This window comes from Cervus canadensis, chromosome 29 (assembly GCF_019320065.1).
Source record: "Cervus canadensis isolate Bull #8, Minnesota chromosome 29, ASM1932006v1, whole genome shotgun sequence".
Lineage (NCBI taxonomy): Eukaryota > Metazoa > Chordata > Mammalia > Artiodactyla > Cervidae > Cervus > Cervus canadensis.
The window spans coordinates 43533318-43558394 of NC_057414.1; the positions used below are offsets into that span (position 1 = coordinate 43533318).

The following is a 25077-nucleotide window of genomic DNA, read 5'->3' on the forward strand; positions in this document are numbered from 1 at the left end:
GCTGTACTGCATCTGTTTATCTTCCTGACCTGAGTTATAGAGGAATCGAAGCTATAGGCTGCCCCCAGGACCCATTCCTGACTCCAGTATCACCTTGGCAGCTGGTCAGCTCGCCTCTTGGAGTGAACCCCGATTTTCTCAACCAGTAAAATGGGCCAACTATAGAGACTTCCTCGTGAGGAGACCATGAGAGCTGCGTGAGTAGAGCACGGAGACCAGAGCCTGGCACAAAGCGAAATTCACAGAGCAGGACCACCACCCAGAAATGCTGCCCTGCATCCGTGTACAACCCCCAAGCTTTGAAGACAGAAATTCTCCATTAAAGCCAGGACGTATCTTGACCCAATGCCACAAGGACTTCCACTGCCCCTGGAAACCAGGGCCACCCTTTCAGGGGTGGGGCTCCCTACAGTGGAAGAGTCCCACTGAGGTCCTTCAGGGCCCTGGAAACACCACAAGCTTCTGTGCATACAGGGACCCCAACCATCCCAGAATACCTCCCATGGGGCTGGTGTATCCCCTCCTATGGGAGAGGATGTCAAGAGTCAGAGACGCCCAGTTGCCTGCCCTAAGTAGTTCTGCTTTCCCAAATCCTAGGATTGGGAGCTTACATGTCTAATTCCTGCTCTGTAGAACGAGGAGATCTCACTTGCCTACCACCCCCTACATTCTGCCTCTCCTCCCGTGTGAAGCAGGAACCCACTGCCGTTCCAGGCACGACCAGCTCGCATGACGGGTCCTCCCCTACTCGCTGGGCGGGCAGGCTTGGGCCTGCGATCAGGGCCCCCAGGAGTGCAGGGGACAAAAAGCCCAGCTGGGTGGGAGGGGTCTCACCTTGTAATGAGCCAGCTGGAGCGAGAGCTGCACGAAGGCGTCCGGGCTGGTTTTACATTTCTTGATCAGCCCTTTACCGAAAGTGCGGAATGCGAAGGAGTGGAAATCCACGTCATTGGCCAGGAGGTTGGCACTGCTCAGCGAAGTCTCAATGACCTCCTGACACTTGGGGAAAAAGGAGAAAAGGCTTCACGTTAATGGGAGGGGAAGTTCTGACACAAACTGAAGAAAACGCAAGCTGACTTTCAGCACAGCTAACAGACAGACTTGTCGCTTGGAAATACATACATCACGCTTCCTTCTTGGTTTTTCCCAATCTTTCTAACCTGAGAGTCACAGTAAGTTGGTAATGTGGCACTTCCCCTCACCCCTCAAACAGCAATGGGTGGCCCACACAGGAGGAACTCCTGGTCCCAGTGGGACCCCCAGAGGGCATTTCAAAGAGTCACAGGTTTTGTTTAATGAGATCCATTCTTGTTAGATGCTAGCCATCGAGGGACCAGTTCTAAAAAAGAAATGGACTGGGATCTCCCTGGTGGTGCAGTGGTTAAGACTCTGTGCTTCCACTGTAGGGGGTGCAGCCTTGATCCCTGGTTGGGGAACTAAGTTCTCACATACCAATCGGCACAGCCAAAAAAAGAAAAGAAAAAAAAAAAGGATATGGACTGTGGGGCAACTGTACAATAGAAGTGAGTCCTCAGCCGTGAAGTCATACAAGGACTCTTAAATGCACATGACTAAGGGAAAGAAGTCATTTGAAACGGCTCCACACATACGATTCCAGCTCTATGACATTCAGGGAAAGGCAACATGATGGAGCCGGTGAGATCCCACCTGCCAGGAGCAAGGTGGGAGAGAGGGATGAGGGGAGGCTTTAGGGCAGGGACACTGCTCCGCGTGTCATTGTATCTCTGTCCACACCATCGACGCACAACAGCAAGCGTGAACCCGAATGTGCGCTACGAACTTTGGTGATGCTGACGGGTCAGTGCAGCTTCCTCGCCTGTAACACACAGACCAGCTGGCAGGGATCCTGGTAGTGGGGGTGGCTGCGTGTGTGTGAGGACGGGGAGCGTGTGGGAGCACTCCGCACCTTCCACTCGGATTTTGCTGCGAACCTAAAACCCCTCTAAAAACTAAAATCCATCAAAAAAATCTTTTTAATAAATGCTAAGTGGCTTAGCCAGCTAGAAGGACTCTGTCACATACGTCAGCAGAAGTCATGCCTCTCTGAGGACCACACACCAGCCGCAGGGATGCAGGCTGGACAAAAAGATGCAGATGGATAAGACCTTGTAGTACGGATCCAATATTTTCTACGTCAGAAATGACTTCAAAAAAGAAAAAGACTTCCCAGGCCCTGGGAATTCCTGCTTGGCTTTGATTTGGTATTTCCAGCCTTAAAATTCCTTCCCCAAAGGGCTTCCACGGAGTGAACTGCATTGGAGAACACTCAGAGGGATGAAAATGACAAATTAGTGATCTAGTGCACTTCAACTCCAAAGGAAATGATTTCAATTTTCACTTTTTCATTGTGATGTCTAGCTAAGTTTGAGCTAGGAATTTCACTGACAATCTCAGCCAAAAGCTTTCAGTGAAAGAAGAACTGCCGATTGGGGCTCCCAAGGCAATAGGAGGTGTAGCAGCTTCGAGGTCCCAGGAAGAAATGCCCAGGCGGACAGATTTCTGTCTCGGGGGCATTCAACTGAGCTCGTGAGCACTCAGGAAGGACCGCTGGAAAAGTCGACTGTGAGAGTTTAGACACGTCTCCCATCCGAGGTAATCGACAAGCATCTGAGGAGTGGGACTTACTTCCTCCGGGATGTCCCACTGCAGCCGGGTGGGGTACGGAATGTTCGGGTTGGGGTCTCCTTTACAGTGTCCATCCTCTGTGTAACCCAGCTGGAAGCTGTCTGTGGCCATGACATACTGTCAAAAATAAAGACACATCGGTTAAGTCAGAGATCATCACAGGTAACGGTGTTACATACAAGTCATCTGACCTCTCAGAGCACATCCTTTTCTTTCTAGAAATGCAATCAAGACTTAGCCATAACTACTTGCTTACAGTCTGCTGAGCACTTGACATCCTGGGAACAGCCACCTAATGAGGTAGTCTGACCTCTGCTTCGGGGGCAAGAAAGATAGACCTGGAGAGGTTCGACAGTGTTTGGACAGGTAAGGGGCACAGCCAGGATTCAGGCTGAGTGTGTGATGCACAGAAAGTAGCTCAGAGCCTGCTTTTACGTCCTGGCTGTGAGCTGGTACCCTCTGGGTGGTACCCTGATGGATACTGACCCTGTAAGGCAGTAACTCCTGTTCTTACTCGTATAAATGAGAAGACCGCCTCAGCGAGGTGAACAGTGTCCGAGTTCACACGTCTCAGAGGGCCAGGATGTGGCCCAGGTGTGAATGCTTTCTGTTCACCGGCAGGTATTCTTAAGCCAGATTATTCAATGGTATTTACTGAGCACCAACTATGAGTCAGCCCTGAATATTCACTGGAAGGACTGATGCTGAAATCGAACCTCCAATACTTTGGCCACCTGATTCGAAGAGCTGACTCATTGGAAAAGACCCTGATGCTGGGAGAGATTGAGGGCAGGAAGAGAAGGGGACGACAGAGGATGAGATGGTTGGATGGCATCACCAACTCAACGGACATGAATTTGAGCAAACTCCAGGAGATGGTGAAGGACAGGGAAGCCTGGCGTGCTGCAGCCCATGGGGTTGCAAAGAGTCAGACACGACTGAGCGACTGAACAACAGCTATGAGTCAGCAATGCTTCTGAGCACCAGTGAACAAAGCAGACAGGGATTTCTGCCTTTCTGCAAATTTAAAGATGGCCGTGACCAAGCAATTCCACTTTTCGGTATGTACTCAAAAGAAATGAAAACGCATGTTCACATACAACTTGTGCGCTGATGTTCACAGAAGCAATGTTTATAGTAGTTAAAAAGCAAAAAGAACCCAAATGTCCATCAAGTTATGAATAGATAAAATATAGTATTTTCACGCGAAGGAATACTATTTAGGATTCTGGACTTTCACTGCTGTGGGCCAGGTTCAATCCCCAGTTGGGGAACTGAGATCCCCAAAAAAATTTTTAAAAAGGAATGAAGCCCTCTAGAACAATATAGACGAATCCTGAAAACATTAGCCAGACACACAAGACCATGTACTGTGCTGATTCCATTTCTATGAAATGGCTAGAACAGGCAGAGACAGAAAGGAGATTAGTGGTGAGCAAGGGTGGGGTGGGGTGGGGGTGGGGGAAGGTGTTTTCTTTTGGGAGTGATGAAAGTGTCCTGGAATGAGACAGTGGTGATGGAGAGAACAACCACACGGAACTGTACACTTGAAGAGGTGGGCTATATGCTTTGTGAATGACATCTGAATTTTAAAAAATAATAAAAATATCTTTAAAAAGGTATTTCTGCCCTCGGGGAGCTTACATTCCAGTGGGGGAAGCAAAATGAACCAGAAAAGAGCCCCAGGTCAGATGGTGACTCGGCTGGATGGTGAGGCGGGGAGGGCAGCGGCGCAGGGATGGGGAAGTGTAGGGGGGCCTCATTTCATGCACGTGTAGTCAGCGCCCCTGTGAGCGGAGCCTGTGAAGGGGCCCAGCCTAGCTGTGTCTGCTCTGCATCAGAGCCCCAGAGTCCAACACCAACACCAGAAATACACAGACAGCCAAGGGGACTCAGCTTGGACCAGATTTGTTTTTAATTGGCACAGGTGGCATCTTCATACCAGCCCGTTAACTGGCCCTGGTGTGGGCCTCCATGACAAGACGGTGGGTCAGTTCTCATCCACACAGGGAGCATCTGGGCTCCTGTTGGACCCCTGGAGTCACAGGCCACTGTGTCCACTGGGCAGTTAACAGTTAAACACCACTGCATCCCACTGGTCACCCTGATGTAAGGCTAAATCCTTTTACCCTTATCTTATCCAGAGTACTGAAAAAATAAGCCTGGCCTTGTCAGCATCCTGTAGATTTTTCTACTTGATAAATGTACCTAATGTGATCCAGGCTGCCTATGACTCAGAGATTTCTCTTTCACCAAAGTACTGCTCTGATGCTCTTATTACCGGGAGAGTCCTTGGAACAGGGTGTAATAGGTGTGGACCATTATGAAGTGCAAAGAGACTTAAAGTGTCTCATTTCCACATTCAGCAGTGAAGGGGGCTTGATCTATGACAGATCTTTAGTTGAAAGGACCTCTCAGCCTTTGTCGGCATCAGAAAAGACAAGGGTGATGAAGAAGAGCCTTTCTGACAACTTGGCTACTTTTATCACGTGTTAATGTCTTAGGACCACACAGCTGTCTTACAGACTGCAGCAATTTTTTCTTTCCTTCTTAAAGGTTTCCTGGGAGAAACTCCAGGGGAGGTTGGGGTGCTGCAGTCCATGGGGTTGAAAAGAGCTGGACATAACTGAGTGATTGGACATCAACAACGAACAGTGGTGAGGACTCCACGCTTCCATTGCAGAGGGCTTGGCTTTGATCCCCGATTGGGGAACTACGACCGCACATTTTACGGCACGGCCAAAACATAAATAAATGTAAAATATTAGGTGGACGGAGAGGATGACAGGCCTTGGTGGGTTTTTCGGTAACTTGGTAATTCTAAGACTTAAGCGAAGTGGTAAAAGGCACACTGCCCTTTCATAAACCAAGATTTCAATACCTTTGCTTTTATTTGGCCTAAAACTTGGCAGCTTTCAAATAACTGAGCTTCAGTTCCGCCCTGAAGTCACTGTGTCAGAGTCAAGGCCATCTCATTATTTTGGCCCCTTCAGGATGTGACAAATAAATGTTTGCATTTAAGGAACCTCAGCCATACGTTGACAGTGCCAACACCTGCTGAAAACATTATAACTGGACAGATACTACGAAGTTTAACTCAGTCTGGGGTTTGGTTTTTCGACAGCAATTTCTACAGTCAAGTTCAACTTTCAGACACTCACCTCCCAAAGATGACCCACGATGGGTGCATCGGCCCAGGAGTGCTCCGCGTTAATGCCCATCTTGCCGTTTTTAAAAACGATAAACGTGAATGATTTATCAAACCACCTGCACGACACAGAAACGTTTATGCAACTGACACGTTTACAAAGACAAAAGCAAATCCAGACGACGTGTTTGTTTTCTTATGGATGGCCTCAACTGACTGCATCCGCCCCTCCTGTGGTTGGAAGAGGTGACGACTCTCCACGAGTAATAGAAGGACACAGAGAAGGGCCTTCCTGGCGGCTCAGTGGTAAAGAACTCCCCTGCCAATGCGGGAGATACAGGTGCGACCCCTGGTCCGGGAAGGTCCCAGCGTGCCTCGGAGCAGATAAACCCGCCGGCCACAACCACTGACCTGTGCCCTAGGGCCCTGGAGGGGCAACTCCTGAGACCTGGGCACCCTTGAGCCTGTGCTCCACAACGAGAGGCCACCGCAGGGCCTTCCCTGGTGGTCCGGTGGCTAAGACCCTGCACTCCCAATGCAGGGGCCCCGGGCTCGATACCTGGTCAGGGAACCAGATCCCACATGCCGCAACTAAGATTCTGCATGCCGCAACCAAAGATCCCACGGGTTGCAACTAAGAACCAGCACAAGAGGGTGTGGAGAGAAGGGAACCCTCTTACACTGTTGGTGGGAATGCAAACTAGTACAGCCGCTATGGAGAACACTGTGGAGATTCCTTAAAAAACTGGAAATAGAACTGCCATATGACCCAGCAATCCCACTTCTGGGCATACACACCGAGGAAACCAGATCTGAAAGAGACACGTGCACCCCAATGTTCATCGCAGCACTGTTTATAATAGCCAGGACATGGAAGCAACCTAGATGCCCATCAGCAGACGAATGGATAAGGAAGCTGTGGTACATATACACCATGGAATATTACTCAGCCATTAAAAAGAATTCATTTGAATCAGTTCTAATGAGATGGATGAAACTGGAGCCCATTATACAGAGTGAAGTAAGCCAGAAAGATAAAGACCAATACAGTATACTAACACATATATATGGAATTTAGAAAGATGGTAACGATAACCCTATATGCAAAACAGAAAAAGAACATATATGATACAGATAATTTTGGACTCTGTGGGAGAGAGGCGAGGATGGGATGATCTGAGAGACAGCATCAAAACATGTATATTATCAAGTGTGAAACAATCACACAGCCCGTTGGATGCATGAGACAAGGTCTCGGTGGTGCAATACCCGAGAGGGGAATGGGGAGGGAGAGAAGGGGATAGATGGGAACACATGTAAATCCATGGGCTGATTCACATCAATGTATTGGCAAAAAACCACTAACAGTATTGTAAAGTAATTAGCCTCCAACTAATAAAAAAAAGAAAAAAAAAAAAAAAAGAACCAGCACAGCCAAACAAATAAATACATCTGAAAAAAAAGAGAGAGAAGCCACTCCACTGAGACGCCCAAGCAACAAGGGCTCGCTGCCGCTAGAAGGAGCCTGAACAGCAGCGAAAATCCAGCACAGACAAAAATAAATAAATGCTTTAAAAAAATTTAAAAAAAAAAAGGTACACATAGAACTCTAACTCATTGGTTTCTCCCCTGCTCCCGACACAGAGAGAAGCATCTAGGCACTGGGGACCAGAAGGAGAACAGGCTGTATTGTTATAATGAGAAAGGATGCACAAGACACCGGCAGAGACGGGAAGCCACAAGGTCCTCCCTGGGTATCTGCTGGGGGCGTGGCTCCGGGACCCGCTGACCGATTAAGGAAACCCAGAGTCGGCCCTCTGCAGCCACAGGCTCCACCACCGAGGCTCTGACACACGGTCCCTGATCCACATGGTTGACTGAACCCCTCGGACACGGAGGACTGACTGTGCCTGCCGCATCCCTCCCCCACCTCGGCCAACCCTCACCCCCAACCCGATGGGCAGTCAGGACCTCCCTTCACAGGGAGGGGGAAGGAGGCTCCAGGAGGTGGAGCAGCCTCACCCAGTCACATGACCAGTGAGCAGAGCCAAAGCCGACATCCAGGTCAGGCCCCGGGTACCACCTTCTCCCACCTGCTGCAGGTTCTGGGCAGCCCCGTCTCACGAGCATCTCCAAGCAGAGGAGGTTGTGCAGAGGGGAAGGATCTCAAGGCTGCTGCTTACGCATGTGCGTGTGTGTGTGTGTGTGTGTGTGTGTGTGTGTGTGTGTGTGTGACAGTTTTGGTGGAAAGAAGAAACTCCCCCAGTTGTATTTTCATATCCCCCTTACTGCAGCGGACACTTAAGGCTGGGTGTCAGCCACAGGTCAAGCTTCTTCTAGGTTCTCAGGCAAAGCACTGTGTTTCAGAAGGTAAGCGCGGTACCTGTCGAAACACCGGCCATGCAGCAGGGACTTGGCGTAGCTGTCCATCGACGTCTCCGGGTCCTCCTCCCTGTGTCCCTGGTCTGTTTCATCTAACGTCACGAAGAACGCGGCTTTCTCCACGGCATCCAGAGACTGCTTGTTTTTCCCGTGTCCAAAATAGGCCTGGCGACACCTGGCCCAGGGGACCCTGCGGTGAGGATTAATACCATGAGACCTGCAGCGATTTGGTGACGTCTCCTTCGAGGCATGTGTGAAAGGACAGTGTTTTTCAGTTCTTGGTGTTTTAGGGGTTTAAGGAAAACCAGGCATTAAAGACGGAGAAGGCAATGGCACCCCACTCCAGTACTCTTGTCTGGAAAATCCCAGGGACAGAGGAGCCTGGTAGGCTGCAGTCCATGGGGTCGCTAAGAGTCGGACACGACTGAGTGACTTCACTTTCACTTTTCACTTTCATGCATTGGAGAAGGAAATGCAACCCACTCCAGTGTTCTTGCCTGGAGAATCCCAGGGACGGGGGAGCCTGGTGGGCTGCCGTCTATTGGGTCACACAGAGTCGGACACGACTGAAGCGACTTAGCAGCAGCTGGCGTTAAAGACTTTCTCCATCTGCAACCACTGCCTGCCTGCCTGCCGGCTGGGCCGCCTGGTTGAAGGGCAGGGGTCTCGCCTTCTCCTGTACCTGCTCCAGGGATGTTGCCGGCGGGGAACTTCATCCATGAATGCCGGGTGAAGGACAAGAAGGCAGACGGGCCCTGAGCTCTGCCGTCTGGGGCAGCAGAGCCCCAGCGAGGTAGGGCCTTCCTCACAGCCTTCTCACCCCGCTCTCTCACCCTCTCCCTGCGAACAACCCCTTGGAAACCACAGCGAGGGCCAAGAGCACGGCCCTGGTGCCGGGACCAGCTCAAGCTCACAGACCCCGACACCATCGTCCCCTCTTTCAGATGAGGAAACCGAGGCACGGACAGGAGGTCACGGCACCTTCGTGGCGGGTCGGGACTGCTACCCAGGCCAGCTGGCTCCGAGTCCACACGCCCATGCTACAAACGGCCACACGACACCCCTGTGATGAGGGGTGCCCCCGGGAGCCGAATTCAGGGATTCTTTTCCATCCTGCCCCACGTGGGGTGCACGGAGCTGATGGGACCCCCAATTCCCGAGAGGCGCCCCAGCTGTGGCCTCCAGATAGCTCCTGGGCCCCTTCACTCAGGCCCCCCACCCCCCTACCCTTCCAGGCCAGGCCATCTGCCTCTGTCTCTTGCCCTCTTCTCCCCACCGAGTGCTCCCCACTGACCCCCAGGGGTGCCAAAAAGCCCAGAAACACGACAGGTCCCATCACAGGCCCAGCTCCAACCGCTGTTCTTGACGCCTGGGGACAATGGTGACCATGAGAATCGCTGCTATGTGCCCTGCACCTAGGTAAGTGAGGTGGGGCAATGCCCCACGGGGGACGCATCGGGGGGGTTGCTCACTGAGTCTGCACCCCGCCCCTTCTCTGCCTCACTGGCTACCCCCAGTGATGCTTGGTCAGCCTACTTCCTTCCTTCGGCCATGTGTCCCAGGATCCACGCACACGCACGCCTGCCTGTCACACAGACGGCCAAGGGGACCCGGGGACAAAGCCGAGCCCGGCGCTGCAGGCCGGGGACCCACCTCCCCGCCAGGGGGGGACCCTGGTGAGGAGAGGACCCTGAGCCCCCGAAACACGACAGCATCTCGGAGCACACCTGTCTGCCCCCCCGACAGCCCCCCAGGATCCCGGAGGGGCCGCACACCTGTCCGCTGCTGTGAGCGCCGCCAGCTTGGCCTCCCCAGGCTGCGGCTCCGACGGGTCCTCCAGGATCCGCTGCACCTGCTGCTCGATCTCCCGGGGCCTCAGCAGCCGGCCATCATGGTAGAGCCAGACCTTGAAGTAGCGGCCCCGGTGGAAGACGACGATGTGCTTGCTGTCCCTCAGGTGCTGTATGGTGTCTGCGGGGGGCGGGGGCAGGCATCCAGGGGCACGTGGTTAGAGAACGCGAGAACACACCCTCGACGGCACCTCCTCCTGTCCCTGCGTCACTCGGCTCCGCTGAGTCCGCCTGCAGAGGGCTCGGGGCTCTGGGCTGGGACAGGCCTGGGCGCTGGCTCCGCTTGGCCACCCCGTGGACGTGTCACCCAGGCCAAAGGACATAACCCTCCCTGGGCCCGAGTCCCCGCAGGCGGGGGGCGGTCCTAAGCGGTGCCTTTCTGCACCCTTGCATTCTCAAGGGCATCCTGGCTGGAATAGATGAGGCTCCCCCCCTCACTGGGCAGTGAGGAAGGCAGGGGTCAGGGTCCCAGGTCAGGCTGCTGGACCACAAATCTGAATCCCCCTGAACACAATAAACCCTGCGTGGAGGACTTCCTTGGTGGTCCAGTGGTTAGGAATCTGTGCTTTCACTGCAGGGGGCATGGGTTCAATCCCCGGTCAGGGAACTAAGATCCCTCATGCTGCACTGTGCAGCCAAAAAAAAAAAACCCTCCTAACCCAATCTGGAAAAAAACTACTGTAAGACAGCCTTCAGTTGAAGTGAAACTGAGTCAGTTAAATCAATTAACTGTCCAGGCCTGAGAAAGACAAACGCAGTTCAAGAGAAGGAAGGTTCTTGAGCCTGAAATCTCTGAAATCTTAGGAGAAGCCAAGAGCCACTGGGGTAGTCTTCTCCGATGTCTCCTGAGCATAAGGATGGGAACTTCTGATTTCCAAAGGAGCCCTGAGCAGGCCACCCACCTGTCTCCTCTCCCGGGATCCGGGAAGTATTAAACATGCGCTCCCACTGGGCGGAGCAGAGCGGAATCGTAGACCCCAAAAGAAGAATCTGTAACAGAAATATGTCTCAAACAAAAATTCAAGGAGCAAATTAAGTCCACACATTTAAACGCTGGATTTGTTTTCTGTGCACATGGCTGGACCTGATCTTTTCTAAACTCTGTAAGAACAGGGGTTCCCTGGGACACCATGCACCCTGGGGTTTGCTGAAACAGACCAGAGCACAGAAACCTGCATCTTATTCTTAAATAACACGTCCTCAGCAGGCTCCACGCTCCCACTGCCGGGAGCATGTTTTCAACCCCTAGTCGGGGAACTGAGATCCCGAGTGATGCATAGTATAGTCAAAAAAAAAAAAAAAGAAAGAAAGAAACAGACGCTTAAGTCAAAGGAGTAGTTAAAAAAAAAAAAGGCCTCAAGACTTCCCTGCTGGTCTAGTGGTTAAGAATCCACCTGTCGATGCAGGGGACACGGGTTCAACCCTTGGTCTGGGAAGATCCCACGTGCCTCAGAGAAACAACTGAATCCGTGTGCTGCATCTGCCGAAGCCCAGAGGCCCCAGAGCCTGCATTTGCAACAAGAAAAGCCGCTGTGATACGAGAAGCCCGCTCACGGCAACCAAGAGCAGCCCCCGCTCAGCACATCTATAGAAAGCCCCTGTGCAGCAGCGAAGACTCAGCATGGTCAAAAATATAAATAAATAAACAGAAAGAATTCTTTTAAAGGCCTGACATCTATACTATTTCCTTCACAAGCAAGAGAGGGTTTCTTCAAAGGACAAATTACGGAACTAAAGTGCATCAGACATATATCCATTTAGGACACTACAGAAGAGAACCAAATCTCAAAATAATTATGTTGAGTGAAAGAGGTCAAGACAAAAAAATAAAAAGTGAATGGGGATTCCCTGGTGGTCCAGTGATTAAGAATCCATCTTTCAACGCAAGGGATATGGGTTGGATCCCTGATCAGGGAACTAAGACCCAAGCGCCGCAACTAGAGGGTCCGTGCTCTGCAACTGAATATCCTGTATGTCGCAACAAGGATCCTGCATGCCGCAAATGAGACCCAATACAGTCAAATAAACACTGGTTGGTTCAGTCGCTCAGTCGTGTCCGACTCTTTGCGACCCCATGGATTGGAGCCCGCCAGGCTCCTCTGTCCATGGAATTCTCCAGGCAAGAATACTGGAGTGAGTGGCCATTTCCTTCTCTAGGGGATCTTCCCAAACCCAGGGATTGAACCCGGGTCTCCTACATTGCAGGTGGATTCTTTACTGACTGAACCACCAGGGAAGCCCCAAACAATAACGTCTAAAAAAAAAAAAAGGCAAGCACGCACAAGCTTTAAGAATCCATTTACAGAAAATGCAAGCTAATCTAGAGTGACAGAAAGCAGATGAGGGTGATGGTGGGGAGTAGAGAGGGACAAAGGAGCCCAGGGTGGGCAGGTGGGTGGGGGTCTTACTCATTTAACTGTGATGGTTTTACATGCACAGAGACACATGTCAGAACTTATTACAGTGGATGCTCTGAAGGTGCGTTGTACATCAATTACACCTGCATAAAGCTGCTCTAAAGAATTTTTTTAAAAAGCAGTTTGCGACTTCCCCGGTGGCCCAGTGGAGGTTGTGTGGGTTCTATCCTTGGTCAGTGAGCTAAGATCCCCTGTGTCACGGAGCAACTAAACCACCACCAAGACCTGAGCACCCAAATAAATACATTTTTTTCTTTTAAGAAAAAAGCAGTTTGTGTGCATACCGGTTTGATTTCCTCCCGGTCCAGTTTGCGCCTGTAAAGCAGGATGGCGTGGATCCCGTTGCCAGCTCTTGCCGCCTGGATGTGAGTCGGTTTGATATACAGAAAGTCCTGACACAAAATGCACAGCGTTAGGGAAAGACGAGTGAACTTCCATACACAGCTCATGTATTCCTACACATGGTTTGCGACACCTGCTCTGTTGTTTCAAGCCTCCAAGCAATTATCGGGCTATGAAAGGTAACAGTATATTTTAAAATTAAATGGTAAATAAATAAATTCAAGTCTAAAAAAAAGATAACAGTACTACATCCTAAATATCCTCATATAATGCATAAAAAGGAAAGTGGAAATTAAAAGCAGCAATTAGATAATTAGGACGTTTTCTGAGTGAGAAGTAACCAAAGGTTAAAATAATCTTTTATATAGAAAAGGGCTGGCAACTTTTTAGAAACACATTTCTAAGTGTTTATATTTTTCAAGTCCAAGGGTTGCTTGTCTCAACTCTACTTTGAGAGAAGTTATATGTGTGGGGTTGCCCCCCGATTACGTGGGAAATAGACACCAAAGTCTTTGGGAACAAAAGGGGATCAGGTGGACAGTTCACTCTAAAAAGTATTTTTCTGGGCCATGTCAACAGTTTTTCTCTAAGTCTTACCTTGTTTCCAAAGGACAAGAACAATTATTTTTAAAGGAAAGAAATTTTAAAGGAGAAAAACAGAAAAAGCAAACAATAAGATAGATATAAAGGAGAAGGCAAAAAATATAAGAGAAAGCAAGGAGAAAGAAAGAGAAAGAGAGATTCAGCAGTTATTTAAGGCCAGTTAAATGGTGGTGGTTAGTTGCTCACTTATGTCTGACTTTTGCGACCCTATGGACAACAGCCCTTCAGGCTCCTCTGTCCATGGATTTCCCAGGCAAGAATACTGGAGTGGGTTGCCATGCCCTCCTCCAAGGGATCTTCCCGACCCAGGGATTGAACGCACATCCCCTGCATTGCAGGCAGATTCTTTACCTGCTGAGTCATCAGGGAAGCCCAATGAGGAGCTTCTAACGAAACAATGGGGTGTGCTCTCCAGAGCACCCATGTCTCAAAAGGCAAGAAAGACCAAAGAGATGTGAAAACGACACTCGGAGTGGGACCCACGTCACCCCAGGGCCCAGAAGGACAAGCCCAGTATGTGGATGAGCTCTCAGCTGGCCCACAGGTCGGGAGCGGGCAGGGATGTGGGCCTTCAGCGTGACTCAGGCTCAGTTAGGAAAACAGAGGGAGAGGTTTGCAGCGTGAGGAGTCCCACTCGCCACGAGACCATTTCTGCAATCCAAATTCCTCTGCAGCAGCTCGGTGGGCACCCTGGAACCTCATTGGAAATACAAAAGGACCTCCAGGGGGCCCTCTGCTGTGGACGGCAGGTCCTGGGCGCCCTGACGGGGGCGTGAGGCCTTGGGTGGGGGAAGCAGGGCCAGGGGAGGCCCAGCGCATCCCCAGGCAGCCTGCGGGGCCGGGCCGGGCCTCCCTGGGGCCTGGTCTCCACCGGATGCCGTGGGCCCGCGGGACTCACCATCGCAAAGTAGTTGCTGTTGACCATCAGCGGCCCTCGTCCTCGGAGGTAAATGTACTCCTCCCACCAGTCACTTACCTGTCAGGGGCAAGCAAGAGAGACCAAAGCTTACCCAGGCTGCCCGGGACGGGGGTGGGCGCCGAGGGTTGGGGGAGGGCGCGTTTACAGCATTTCTCTCTCTCGGGGCCAAGTCAGCCCCAGTGAGACCACATGCAAAACAGTGGGCACCAGAAGATGGCTTTATTCAAGTCAAGCCTCAGCTACAGGGTACATCACCTTCATTTCATAGATGGTTTAAAAAAAAAAAGAAACACCAAATGGGAAAGAAATGATAAATGTCTGGCTGCTCTAACATTTCTTAACAGTCAACACCACCAGTAACTGTCCACAGACTGCCTCTCCCCTTCTGCTCCCAGTTTCTACTCTGCTTGGAGCCCCCCCGGGGCCACGTGTCCTGTCTTCCCAGCATCCCCCAGGAGGCCAGCGGTCTCGTCCTGACCACACCCACAGCCTTCGGGACCCGAGGACCACCATCCTTCCACTTTGTGTGAGAAAGTACATAAACACACAGAACGGTGCCCACCTAAGAATCTAAGTACCTGTGAAAACGTTCACAAACTCAACATACCGCGTAACCAGCGCAGGATCACAACCTGACGTGACCTGCCGCACCCACCCTGGACTCTGACTGCCCTCTCTGGTCGGGACTCGCCCCAAGGCCACGCCCCTGGTGTGCCCCACCCACCAGCTCTGTCTGGATCACACTTTCTCTTCCACCCTCTTGTTCTTTAGTCACCAAGTCGTGTCCGACTCTTTGTGACCCCATGGTCTACAACCCTCCAGGCTTCCCTGTCCTCCACTATCTCCTAAAGCTTGCTCAAACTCACGTCCATTGAGTCGGTGATGCCATCCAACCATCTCATACTCTGTCACCCACCCCCTTCTCCTCCTGCCCTCAATCTTGCCCAAAATCAGTCTTTTCCAATGAATCAGCTCTTTGCATCAAGGTGCCAAAGTATTAGAGCGTCAGCTTCAGCATCAGTCCTTCCAATGAATATTCAGGGCTGACTTCCTTTAGGATTGAGTGGCTTGATCTCCGTGCTGTCCAGGGGACCCTCAAGAGTCTTCTCCAGCACCACAATTCGAAAGCATCAATTTTTTGGCGCTTAGCCTTCTTTATGGTCTGAGTCTTCCACACTAGCTGTTCCTCAAACCTCAACTCCTCTGCCTGTTTCATCCACCACTTGTGTCTCCTTCCACTCGCCATACGTAGGGAAGCTCAACTGGCTCAGGAACAAATTATATTCCTACACAGAATTCCACCAAGAAAAACAGCATGTTTGTATACTCACATAATTGGTAGCCCACCAGGATTTTAGCTTCAAATACCACTGCAATCTCGGTCCCAGATTGACAGCAAAATCTTGTGCCAGAGCCGTCATCCGCGTAAATTCTCCTTCCTTCATGAGAGGCTTCACAGATTCCAAGTACTGGGGTTAAAGGAAAAAACATAAGCCCAGCTAAAATAGAAGGTTTCTTTCCTTATGCCTTAGAAAAAGGCTAGTCTTCACTCAAGTTAGCTAACTTCAATACTAAAGGATGTTTTACATCAGGGATAACTCAACAATTAAACTTTTGGGGGGACATCGCCAGCGGTCCAGTGGCTAAGGTTCTGAGTTCCCAGTGTCAGGGGCCTGGGTTCGACCCCTCGTCAGGGAACTAGGTCTCACCTACTGCAACTAAGAGTGAGCATGCTACAACTATAAGACCCCACAGGCTGTAATTAAGACCTGGAGCAGCCAAATTAATTAATTAACTATATTTTAAAAAGACAAACTTTTTTGTCCTTTTACTGGCATGCACGCTCCTCAGATCTTGAATCAGCACAAAATCACCAAAGTGGACTCTAGACTGACAAGATCAAGATTCGGTCAACAATGAGCTTGTAATGTGTGGGGTTTTTCTCCATCATCTGATCCTTCGTAAGAGCTTTGTTCTCACCTAGGCTATGAAGGTGCCAATGAGATGGGTCGGGGGGGGGGTGGGGGCTCTGAGAGCCTAGGGTGGGACTAAAGGCTGGTGCTTAGGACCCCAGGACGGGAAGGAGGAGCCGGAAAAATGACAGGGACGGGGAATGTCATACCACCAAGCTGAGGCCAGGCCACCAGTTGAGAATTTTCAGGGCCCCCACTTTGATTCGCTCTGGTCCTTGCAGGTAGGAGGAGGCAGGTAGCAGTTCATGGACCTCAACAGCATCGACAGTGTATTTTTTGGCTGCACCAGGGGGCATGAGGGATCTTAGTTCCCCGAGCAGGGATAGAATCCAAACCCCTTGCTGTGGAAACTCAGAGTCTTAACCACGGGACCACCAGGGAAGTCTCATCAAGTCATAAGCCTTGATCGCAAAGATGCCGGTGTTCAGGGCAGGTGTTCCGGAGGGAGCGTGAAGCTGACCTACCCTGTTGACGGTGTCCTGGACAGCTGGGACGGGCAGGCGAGGCAGAGACGTCTGGAAGCTGTACAACATGGGCTTTCGGCCTGAGAAGATCTTGACCATAAACTAAAAAAAAAGAAAAAAGGTATGTTCTGAAAGACGAGATTGTGTCAAAGACCCAAAACCAGTTTTTCAGGGTACATGACTTGCCAACTGGTGACTGATTCTCCACTGCAGTTCATCTCCTCCAGTCCATTTTTTTGCCCCAACCCTCGCAGGCCTCAGCAAACAGCAAACCCCAAATAAAACCCAGGGTGAATGAAGCTCTGTGTCTGAGATAGTCCTGCCCTGTCCAGGAGGTGCCTTTCCCTGGGTACCCTGACACGGGGTCTGATTGCACTTCTGCACAAGGGGATTAAGTTCCATGTGCCTACTTCTGCAAGGCCCTCGGTTTCCAGATTGGCACCAGGGACTGGGCGAGGGGCCTGGACCCAGAAGCAAGCTCAGGAGAGGCAACGGGACCCTCTGGTCATTGACAAGTCTGGTGAAGGGCACACACTTGCCCCTGCTTAAGTCTGGAATGATCTAAACATGGTCTAGCAATTGGTCACCTCATGCTGACCTGACTTCAGAGAATTTCTGGGGCAGGGGAGGGGGGGTGCTGTGATTCTTGATGCTGAAGAGCAGGTGGGATTCAACTGGACACCAGCTATGATGGTCACCCTGGGGCAGGTCATTTCTCTTGCTTAATAAAGTGTGGATACCACCTCACAATCTCTCCTGGGAGTTAAATTCTATTTCTCTGGAAATCAGAAATCGTACATGCAAGCAACAGCAGGAAGTCTGGGAAAGAGGAAAGGTGCGGTGTGGTGGGCTCCGGCATGGGGATGCCCACCCCTTTCAGGAGCCCCAGGGGGTGGCAGTCAGCCACAGGTAGAGGTATCACTGGGTGAGATAAGGACAAATATCCATGCACACGGCAGGTCAGTGACTGCTGGACTAAGGACCAAGGTGAGCTGGTGAAACGTACCAGAAGCTAAGGGCGAGTCAGGGTGTCCTGGTCTCAGCTAGGGAAACCATTTACTGCCCGAGTTAGTCAGAAAGGCTACGAAGAAGTAGATGGAAGGTACTTGTGTTTGACGGGTGCCCTAGATGACAAACCCAGCAGACATCAACATCAGATATTCAGGATACACTAATTAAAGGAGACGAGTCCCCAGCCCAAGCTCATGAGTCACAGTGGGTCAGACTTCTCTGGCAATTACAGGGCGACGCTCAAGTACCAAGGGGACTGTATAGCACAGGGAACTCTAAGCAATACTCTGTAGTGACCTATTTGGGAACAGAACCTAAAAAAAGAGTGGATATATGGATACACACAGGCTTTCCAGGTGGCTCAGTGGGTAAAGAATACACCTGCAATGCAGGAGATGCAGGTTCAATCCCTGGGTTGGGAGGATCTTCTGGAGGAGGAAATGGCAACCCACTCTAGTAACTACTCTTGTCTGGAGAATCCCATGGACAGAGGAGCCTGGTGGGCTATGGTCCATAGGGTTGCAAGGAGTCGGACATGACTGAAATGACTGAGCCCACACACACACACGTGTATGCATAACTGATTCACTCTGCTATATACCTGAAACTAACACAACAGTGTAAATCAACTAGACTTCAATAAAAATTAATTTTAAAAAATTCACCAAGGGGAAAAGGCCCAGTGAGGACCCTTCTTGCAGAAGAAAAAGTCTCCCACACCAGACACCAGGCTGAGTGGGTGAACAAGACTCAGAAGGACATATCCTGGGTGGTCTCAGGGGTCCGTGGAACCACAGAAGCAGCAAGGAGGGAGGGGGGCTGCCAGGGGCCGGGGGACACAGGGTGGGGGTTGTAAATCAAGTTGACTTACACTTCTGCGTTAGTTTCAGGAGTTCGGCATAGTGAATCAGTCACCCATATATATGTGTGGGTGTGTCCCTTAAAAGGGACAAGGTTTCAGTTACAGGACATAACTATGTTTTGTTTGGTTGGGGGTTTTTTGCTTTTCTTTTTCTGTTTTCCTTTTCGGGCCATACCACTGGGCATGTGGAGTCTCAGTTCCTTGACCAGGGATGGAGCCCACAGCCCCTGCAGTGGAAGTGTGGAGTCTCAACCACTGGACTGTCCAGGGAACTCGGGAAAAAAGTATGTGCTGGACACTGAGACTGGAACAAACAGTCCTTCGTCAGACCTAACACATTTGCTGAGAGGGTGAAGCTTAGGTTAAATGCTCTTACATTCAAAGGCAAAAGGCATGGGTGGGGCCCAGGGTTCAAGGAGGGCGGGGTGGATATATTAGCGACTTTGGTAGAGATGAGGGTTTCACAAGTGTATATTTATCTCCAAACACATCAAGCGGTGAAACACCCACGGCTGTGACTATGTTAGGCAGTTTTAGAATCATCTACCAAGGAGCTCCCCGGCAGTTCAGCGGTTAAGACGTGGGTTTTTCACTGCCATGGACTCAGGTTTGACCCCTGGTTGGGAACTAAGGTCCTACAAGCCTCGAGGCGCGGCAGAAAGAAACAGAACCCCCCCCACCAGCTGCGTGCCGGGGCAGCATTACCATCCAGATCTTGGTGGTGCGGCTCAGCCTGCCGTGGCGGCCGAACATCCAGCCGTGGTAGGACAGCAGCACTTTCAGGGAGTAACGCATGGTGACGATGAGGGCCACCCACAGGCCCGTGCCGAAGATGACGCCGCTCACCACCTTCTTGGTCTGGCTGGACATGCAGCCACTGCCGAGACAAGACCAGACAAGCCACGGGTTCGTCAGCGAAGAAGCCACGGACCCCAGGCCTGATCAGAGAGAGGGGGCCACCCGTGTTAACCTGATTCTCCCAAGACTCAGCCATCTTTCTTCTGGATGTGAGATGAATCAGCCCCATCTGCTTTGCTGGTCCTCGAAACAAACCCAGGCTAACGGGCATAATCAGGGAAAACAGACAGCTTCCTCCAGGTCCAAGTAGGATGAGGAAGTCAGGGGTGAGGCACTGGCTCGCCCATGATGGGAGCTACGCCCCAGACTGATGACTGACCTGCGTTCTCCTCGGCTGGGAGCTGGCTGCAATTCTGCGCCTTCCATTCCTGCTACTCAAGATGTTTTTCCCTTAAACATACCTTTGCATTTCATCATGACTCATAAGAAATGCAGGTCACTTGACAAAACTATTACTTCAACTATTTATATCAAAAGAGCTTGTTTTTGATCTGGGCAGGAACATTTATCATGAACACAGGTAGAAACTGATGCTGTAAAATGATCACTCAAAAACTTAGAAAATATTTTTATTTGCTAGGGAAAGTGATGTAGATAGGGAAGTGATCTGATGAGGATGGGACTTAGTGCTCGCTTCGGCAGCACATATACTAAAACTGGAACGATACAGAGAAGATTAGCACGGCCCCTGCGCAAGGATGACACGCAAATTCGTGAAGTGTTCCATATTTTTAAGTTTGATCATTTGGTAAAAAAAAAAAAAAAAAGGGACTTAAAAAATGAGAAGAAATTCAGCCACTCATACACCTTTGTGGGCTGTAGTTTTAGTTGTTTTGAAAAACCACAAAATATTCACAAAATAAAAATAACTTAAATAACAAGTGTTGGTGAGGATGTGGAGAAAAAAGGCAACATTTATGCACTGTTGGTGGGAATGTAAACTGATGCAGTCACTATGGAAAACAATATGGAGATTCCTCAAGAAATTAAAAATAGAACTACCATATGATCCAACAATTTCACTTCTGAGTATTTATCTGAAGGAAATGAAATCACTCCGTGTTCACTACAGCATTATTTACAACAGACCAGACATGGAAACTTAAGTGTCCATGGACAAATGAATGGATAAAGAAGAGATGGTATTAATACGGAGTGATACAATGGAATATTATTCAGCAAAAAAAAGAGAATAAATCCTGCCATTTGTGACAATATGGATGGGCCTTAAGGACATTATAGCAAGTGAAATAAGTCAGACAGAGAAAGACAAATACCAGATGATATCACTCACATGTGGAATTTAAAATATGACACAAATGAACTTTTTTTAAATGAAACAGAAACAGACTCACAGACATAGAAAACTAATATATATACACATTCCTGAATCATGGTGCTATACACCAGAAACTAACACAACATTGAATATTAACTATACTTCAATGAAAAAAAAAGTTAAAAAAAGAAAGGCATATATTGTATGGTCTCACATGTGAAATCTAAAAAAATATGTACTTTTAAAATTTGTAACTATATTGGGTGATGGATGTTAACAAAACTTGTGGTAATCATTTTACAGAATATATGTATCAAATCATTATGTTGTACACCTAAGAACTGATGTTTTCAAACTGTGGTGCTGGAGAAGACTCTTGAGGGTTCCTTGGATTGCAAGGAGATCAAAGCAGTCAATCCTAAAGGAAATCAGTCCTGAATATTCATTGGAAGGACTGATGCTGAAGCTGCAATACTTTGGCCACCTGATGCGAAGAGCCGACTCATTAGAAAAGACCCTGATGCTGGGAAAGACTGAAGGCCAGAAGAGAAGGGGGCGGCAGAGAATGAGATGGTTGGATGGCATCACTGACTCAGTAGACATGAGTTTGAGCAAACTCCGGGAAACAGTGAAGGACAGGGAAGCCTGGACATGACTGAGCAACTGAACAGCAACGAGCAATGATGCATTTGGCATTTTCTATACGTACACCTACAGGCACTTCAACTGAAAGCATTAGCAAAAAAAGCTTTCTGTTATACGTTGTGCCCCTTCTAAGGCTGCAGGGGGTGGGCCACCCAGAAGTTGGGGGGAGGCTGCGACTTCAGGGTGTTGGGGATCCTCTCCAGCAAGAATATGCAGAACAGCCCTTGACCCTTGACCCTGGGAGCTGCTGGTCCCTTAACCTGGTCTTTCTAAATCTGGGCCGGGGATGGCCCAGTTTACTGCAATTGGTTTAGAAGGATGAAGAAACAAATCTTATAAAGACTCAGATTAGAAAGGGCTTTAAATAGCCAATGCTTCTAAATATAATCCAGTGTAAAGAAATGACCCGAGGTCCGGAGTAAATTAAAAAGTGTGTTGAACCCAAGCAGGCAGGGATGCAGAGATGAGCTGTCTATGGTGGGGGCGGGCCTGTGGCTCTCCGGAAATAGAGGGCAGAGACATGTGCAGGATGATGAGAGAGAGACGGAGTCCCTGCTCGGGGACCCTGCTGGGACTCCCGGAGTGGGGGGGCAGCCAGGCAGACCAAGGAGTCCGGCAGGTGCGAAGTGCAGGTGTGCGTTCCCCGCGGGGACGGGTTTGTACCCAGGGCCTCGCAGACGCTGATAAAGGCGTGAGCCAGGGTTCCGAGGCAGCTGGGGGCTGTGGGTGACTCAGCGCATCGCACTGGCTGCCAAGCATCCCAGGGCCTGGTGAACAGGAGCAGCTGTTGGCAGCGAGGGGCACCAGCCCAGACAAGGGAAGATTCAGACCTTTCCGTGAAAAGTGCTTAATCCTTTCTTTACTGTCATCAGAATCAAACTCGGCCCTGAGCCGTGAGCTTTCTTTTATGTCACATTTTGCCACTTTATTTCCCTGTCCTTTTCTGAAGGCAATATTGAAATCCAAACAACTGACTTAGTAAAGGACCCAGAAATTCATCTGTTTATCTTGGGCCCAACCCCAACATTGCAGCTACTGCCCAGAGACCCGGTGGATGCACCTGGGTTACAATCCGTCCCCCACCTTCCTCACAACTCCTGACCCCAAAAGCAAAGCTCAGGAATCCCTTCATGGTCCAGTGGTTAACACTCTGCCCTTCCACCACAGAGGGTGCAGGTTTGATCCCTGATCAGGGAACTAAGATCCCACCTGCTCCGAGGCACGGTCAAAAAAAAAAAAAAAAAAAGAAGAAAATTTTTAAAAACTAAAAACAAAAAGCAAAGCCCAAACATGGGACGAGGACTTGGGGATTATCATTTCTCTAGTCACAGACCTAAAATGTTCACCAATGTAAACAAGCAACACACAAACAGGATCAAAGGTCTGGCTTGGGACAAGCCACAGCCAAGGTGGAGTCCTTTTCAACCAGAAAACAGAAACAGGTGTCCCAGGGGAATTCTCTTGCGGTCCAGTGCTTAGGACTCAGCACTCCACTGCTGAGGGCCTCGGTTCTGTCCCTGGTCGGGGAACTAAGATCCCACAAGCCTTATGGCATGGCCCAAAGAATAAAAAGGTGTCTTTCAGAGCTGCAATCACAAAGAGTGTAATGGAGGGGGGTGGGGTAGGCTTAGCCCCATGTGGATCCCATCACTGGGTCCCTCAAATGCCAGTGATGTAGAGGTGCTGTTCCTGCCTCTGTTTGGCAGGAAGGTTCTCTGTGGGGAGGCTCAGGGCCTGCTGGAGGGAGCACGGGGGTCTGAGGTTCCACGCAGAGCTGGGTCTGGAGCCCAACCTCCCCATTTCCTCTCCGTGACTCTGGGCAGGAATCCACGTCTTTTTTTTCTCACTATTTATTTGTGAATTTATTTGGCTGCACCAGGTCTTGGTTGTGACATGCGGGATCTAATTCCCTGACCGGGGATTGAACCTGGGCCCCCTGCATTGAGTCTTAGCCGCTGGACCCACAGGGAAGTCCCAGGAAGCCGCAAGTTTGAGCATTTCCCCACTTTACATCAGACAGCCCAGTGAGAGAGGTCACGGCAGCGCAGGGGCCACCGGGCAGGAGATGATCATGGGAGCCAGGGTCACCCCCAGGACCGGAGGGAAGAAAGGACATCAGGGGGGCTCCACAGAGACCCTCGCGGGCACGGCCAGCATTCCCGCACGAGACCCCAGGCGCCGCACACCTGGAAGGAAAAGTATCACCCAAAGGCTTCTCCAGGCCAAATCTCACGATATTTAAAAAAAAAAAAAAAGCCTATTTTCAAGCTCTTAGAAAACTACAGTCACTAGGACAGAGTGATGAGAGTCCCTCCCCAGATTCTAAGTCACTCAGACAAGGAGTTGAGCGGCTGAAGTCTCTCCAGAACCCTCCATAGCAGTCAGCTCTCGGAGTCCCAGAACTCCAGGATGGCCCCCCGTACAAGGAAGACAGCATGTCTGGAACCAGTGCCTGGGACAAAATTTGTTCTGAGGACCCCTGGCCAGGCTAAGTGGACTGGCAGGCACCCCAGGGCAGAGGCTGCTCTTCACACACCTGGGATTCTGAGAAAGAGTGACAAGGGACCCCAAACTCCCCAGGGGACCTTCATACTAGGCCAGGACATGGGGAGAAAGCTGTCGTGAGAATCGTAGCAAAAGCCTCAAAGAGAATATCCAGAACAGACCGTCATGACGTTTGAAAAGACGGAAAAATGGCAGCAACAAAAAAGAGAGTCACTCCCTAGACCCTTTGAGATCTGAGAGGCTTACTCACGTCGTGTCCAGGGTCCGATTGATCTTAGCGATTATTCCTAAAGAGGGGTCGATCTTGGCATACATTGTCGACATCACGCCCACAACCACGATGAGCCAACTGGAGGGACTCGCCGGGTACACGCCAGTGATGATGCCATTCTGGAAACAGACACAAGCGCCATGAGCCGTGCCCCTCCTGCTGGTGGGGGGGGGGGTGTGAGCTGGCAGGCGGTGGAGAGGGTGGGGGATGCACACACAGATGGCTAAACAACCACGAGGGCCTCCAGGCTCAGCGGCTCAACTTCTGCCCAGCTCCTTCCCTTCCTCTATTTCTGGGCCAAAACTCTCCCTGAAACAGTCTCCCTGAAGAGCAACCCCAGGACGTTAGAATCACCTGAAGCAAAGTGTTAGTCACTTGGTTGTGTCTGACTCTGTGACCCCATGGACTGTAGCCCACCAACCTCCTCTGTCCATGGAATTCTCCTGGCAAGAATATTGGAGCGGTGGCCATTCCCTTTGCCAGGGGAGTCTCCTGACCCAGGGATCAAACCTGGGTCTCCTACTGTGGCAGGCAGAGTCTTTACCACTGAGCTACCGGGGAAGCACGTGAGTCAAAACCTTCTCGAAAATCGTCTCCCTGGAGAACGATTCCAGGACATGAGCATCACTCTAGGTTGGAAGCTTTAAGTTAACATACCCATTCCTTAGCTCCCCTGAGACTGACTCAGGACACTGCCCACCATGACATCCTCTCCCCAACCTGCTGCATCCAGGATGCCCCGAGACCCTCACTCTCAGATCAGCCCTCTTGCTGCTCCTGAATCAGACACTGCTTAACCCGAGGTATTAATATCTTACAAGACCTCACTCCATGGCCAGAATCTCCCAAAAGATGCTTCAGCCAAAGCCCTGCAACAGCCCCTTAAAAAAAAACAATGTAGC

At 50.4% G+C, this 25077-nt stretch overlaps 1 protein-coding gene and 1 non-coding gene across 2 annotated transcripts in view; one reads left to right on the plus strand and one right to left on the minus strand.

The window, feature by feature from the left end:
* CPT1A (carnitine palmitoyltransferase 1A) overlaps window positions 1-25077 on the minus strand; it is a 58349-nt gene that overhangs the window by 13016 nt on the left and 20256 nt on the right. Inside the window, exons 3-14 of the mRNA XM_043452012.1 lie at window positions 24155-24294; window positions 19323-19494; window positions 16745-16846; window positions 15639-15776; window positions 14287-14364; window positions 12728-12835; window positions 10929-11016; window positions 9952-10147; window positions 8178-8366; window positions 5808-5913; window positions 2647-2763; window positions 835-999 (exon numbers count right to left, since the gene is read on the minus strand). Coding sequence (XP_043307947.1) covers window positions 835-999; window positions 2647-2763; window positions 5808-5913; window positions 8178-8366; window positions 9952-10147; window positions 10929-11016; window positions 12728-12835; window positions 14287-14364; window positions 15639-15776; window positions 16745-16846; window positions 19323-19494; window positions 24155-24294 — 1599 coding nt within the window. The remainder of the gene's footprint in view (window positions 1-834; window positions 1000-2646; window positions 2764-5807; window positions 5914-8177; window positions 8367-9951; window positions 10148-10928; window positions 11017-12727; window positions 12836-14286; window positions 14365-15638; window positions 15777-16744; window positions 16847-19322; window positions 19495-24154; window positions 24295-25077) is intronic.
* Window positions 20102-20208, plus strand: LOC122431540. The gene has a single exon (XR_006266557.1). It is a non-coding gene; the product is annotated as a U6 spliceosomal RNA (small nuclear RNA).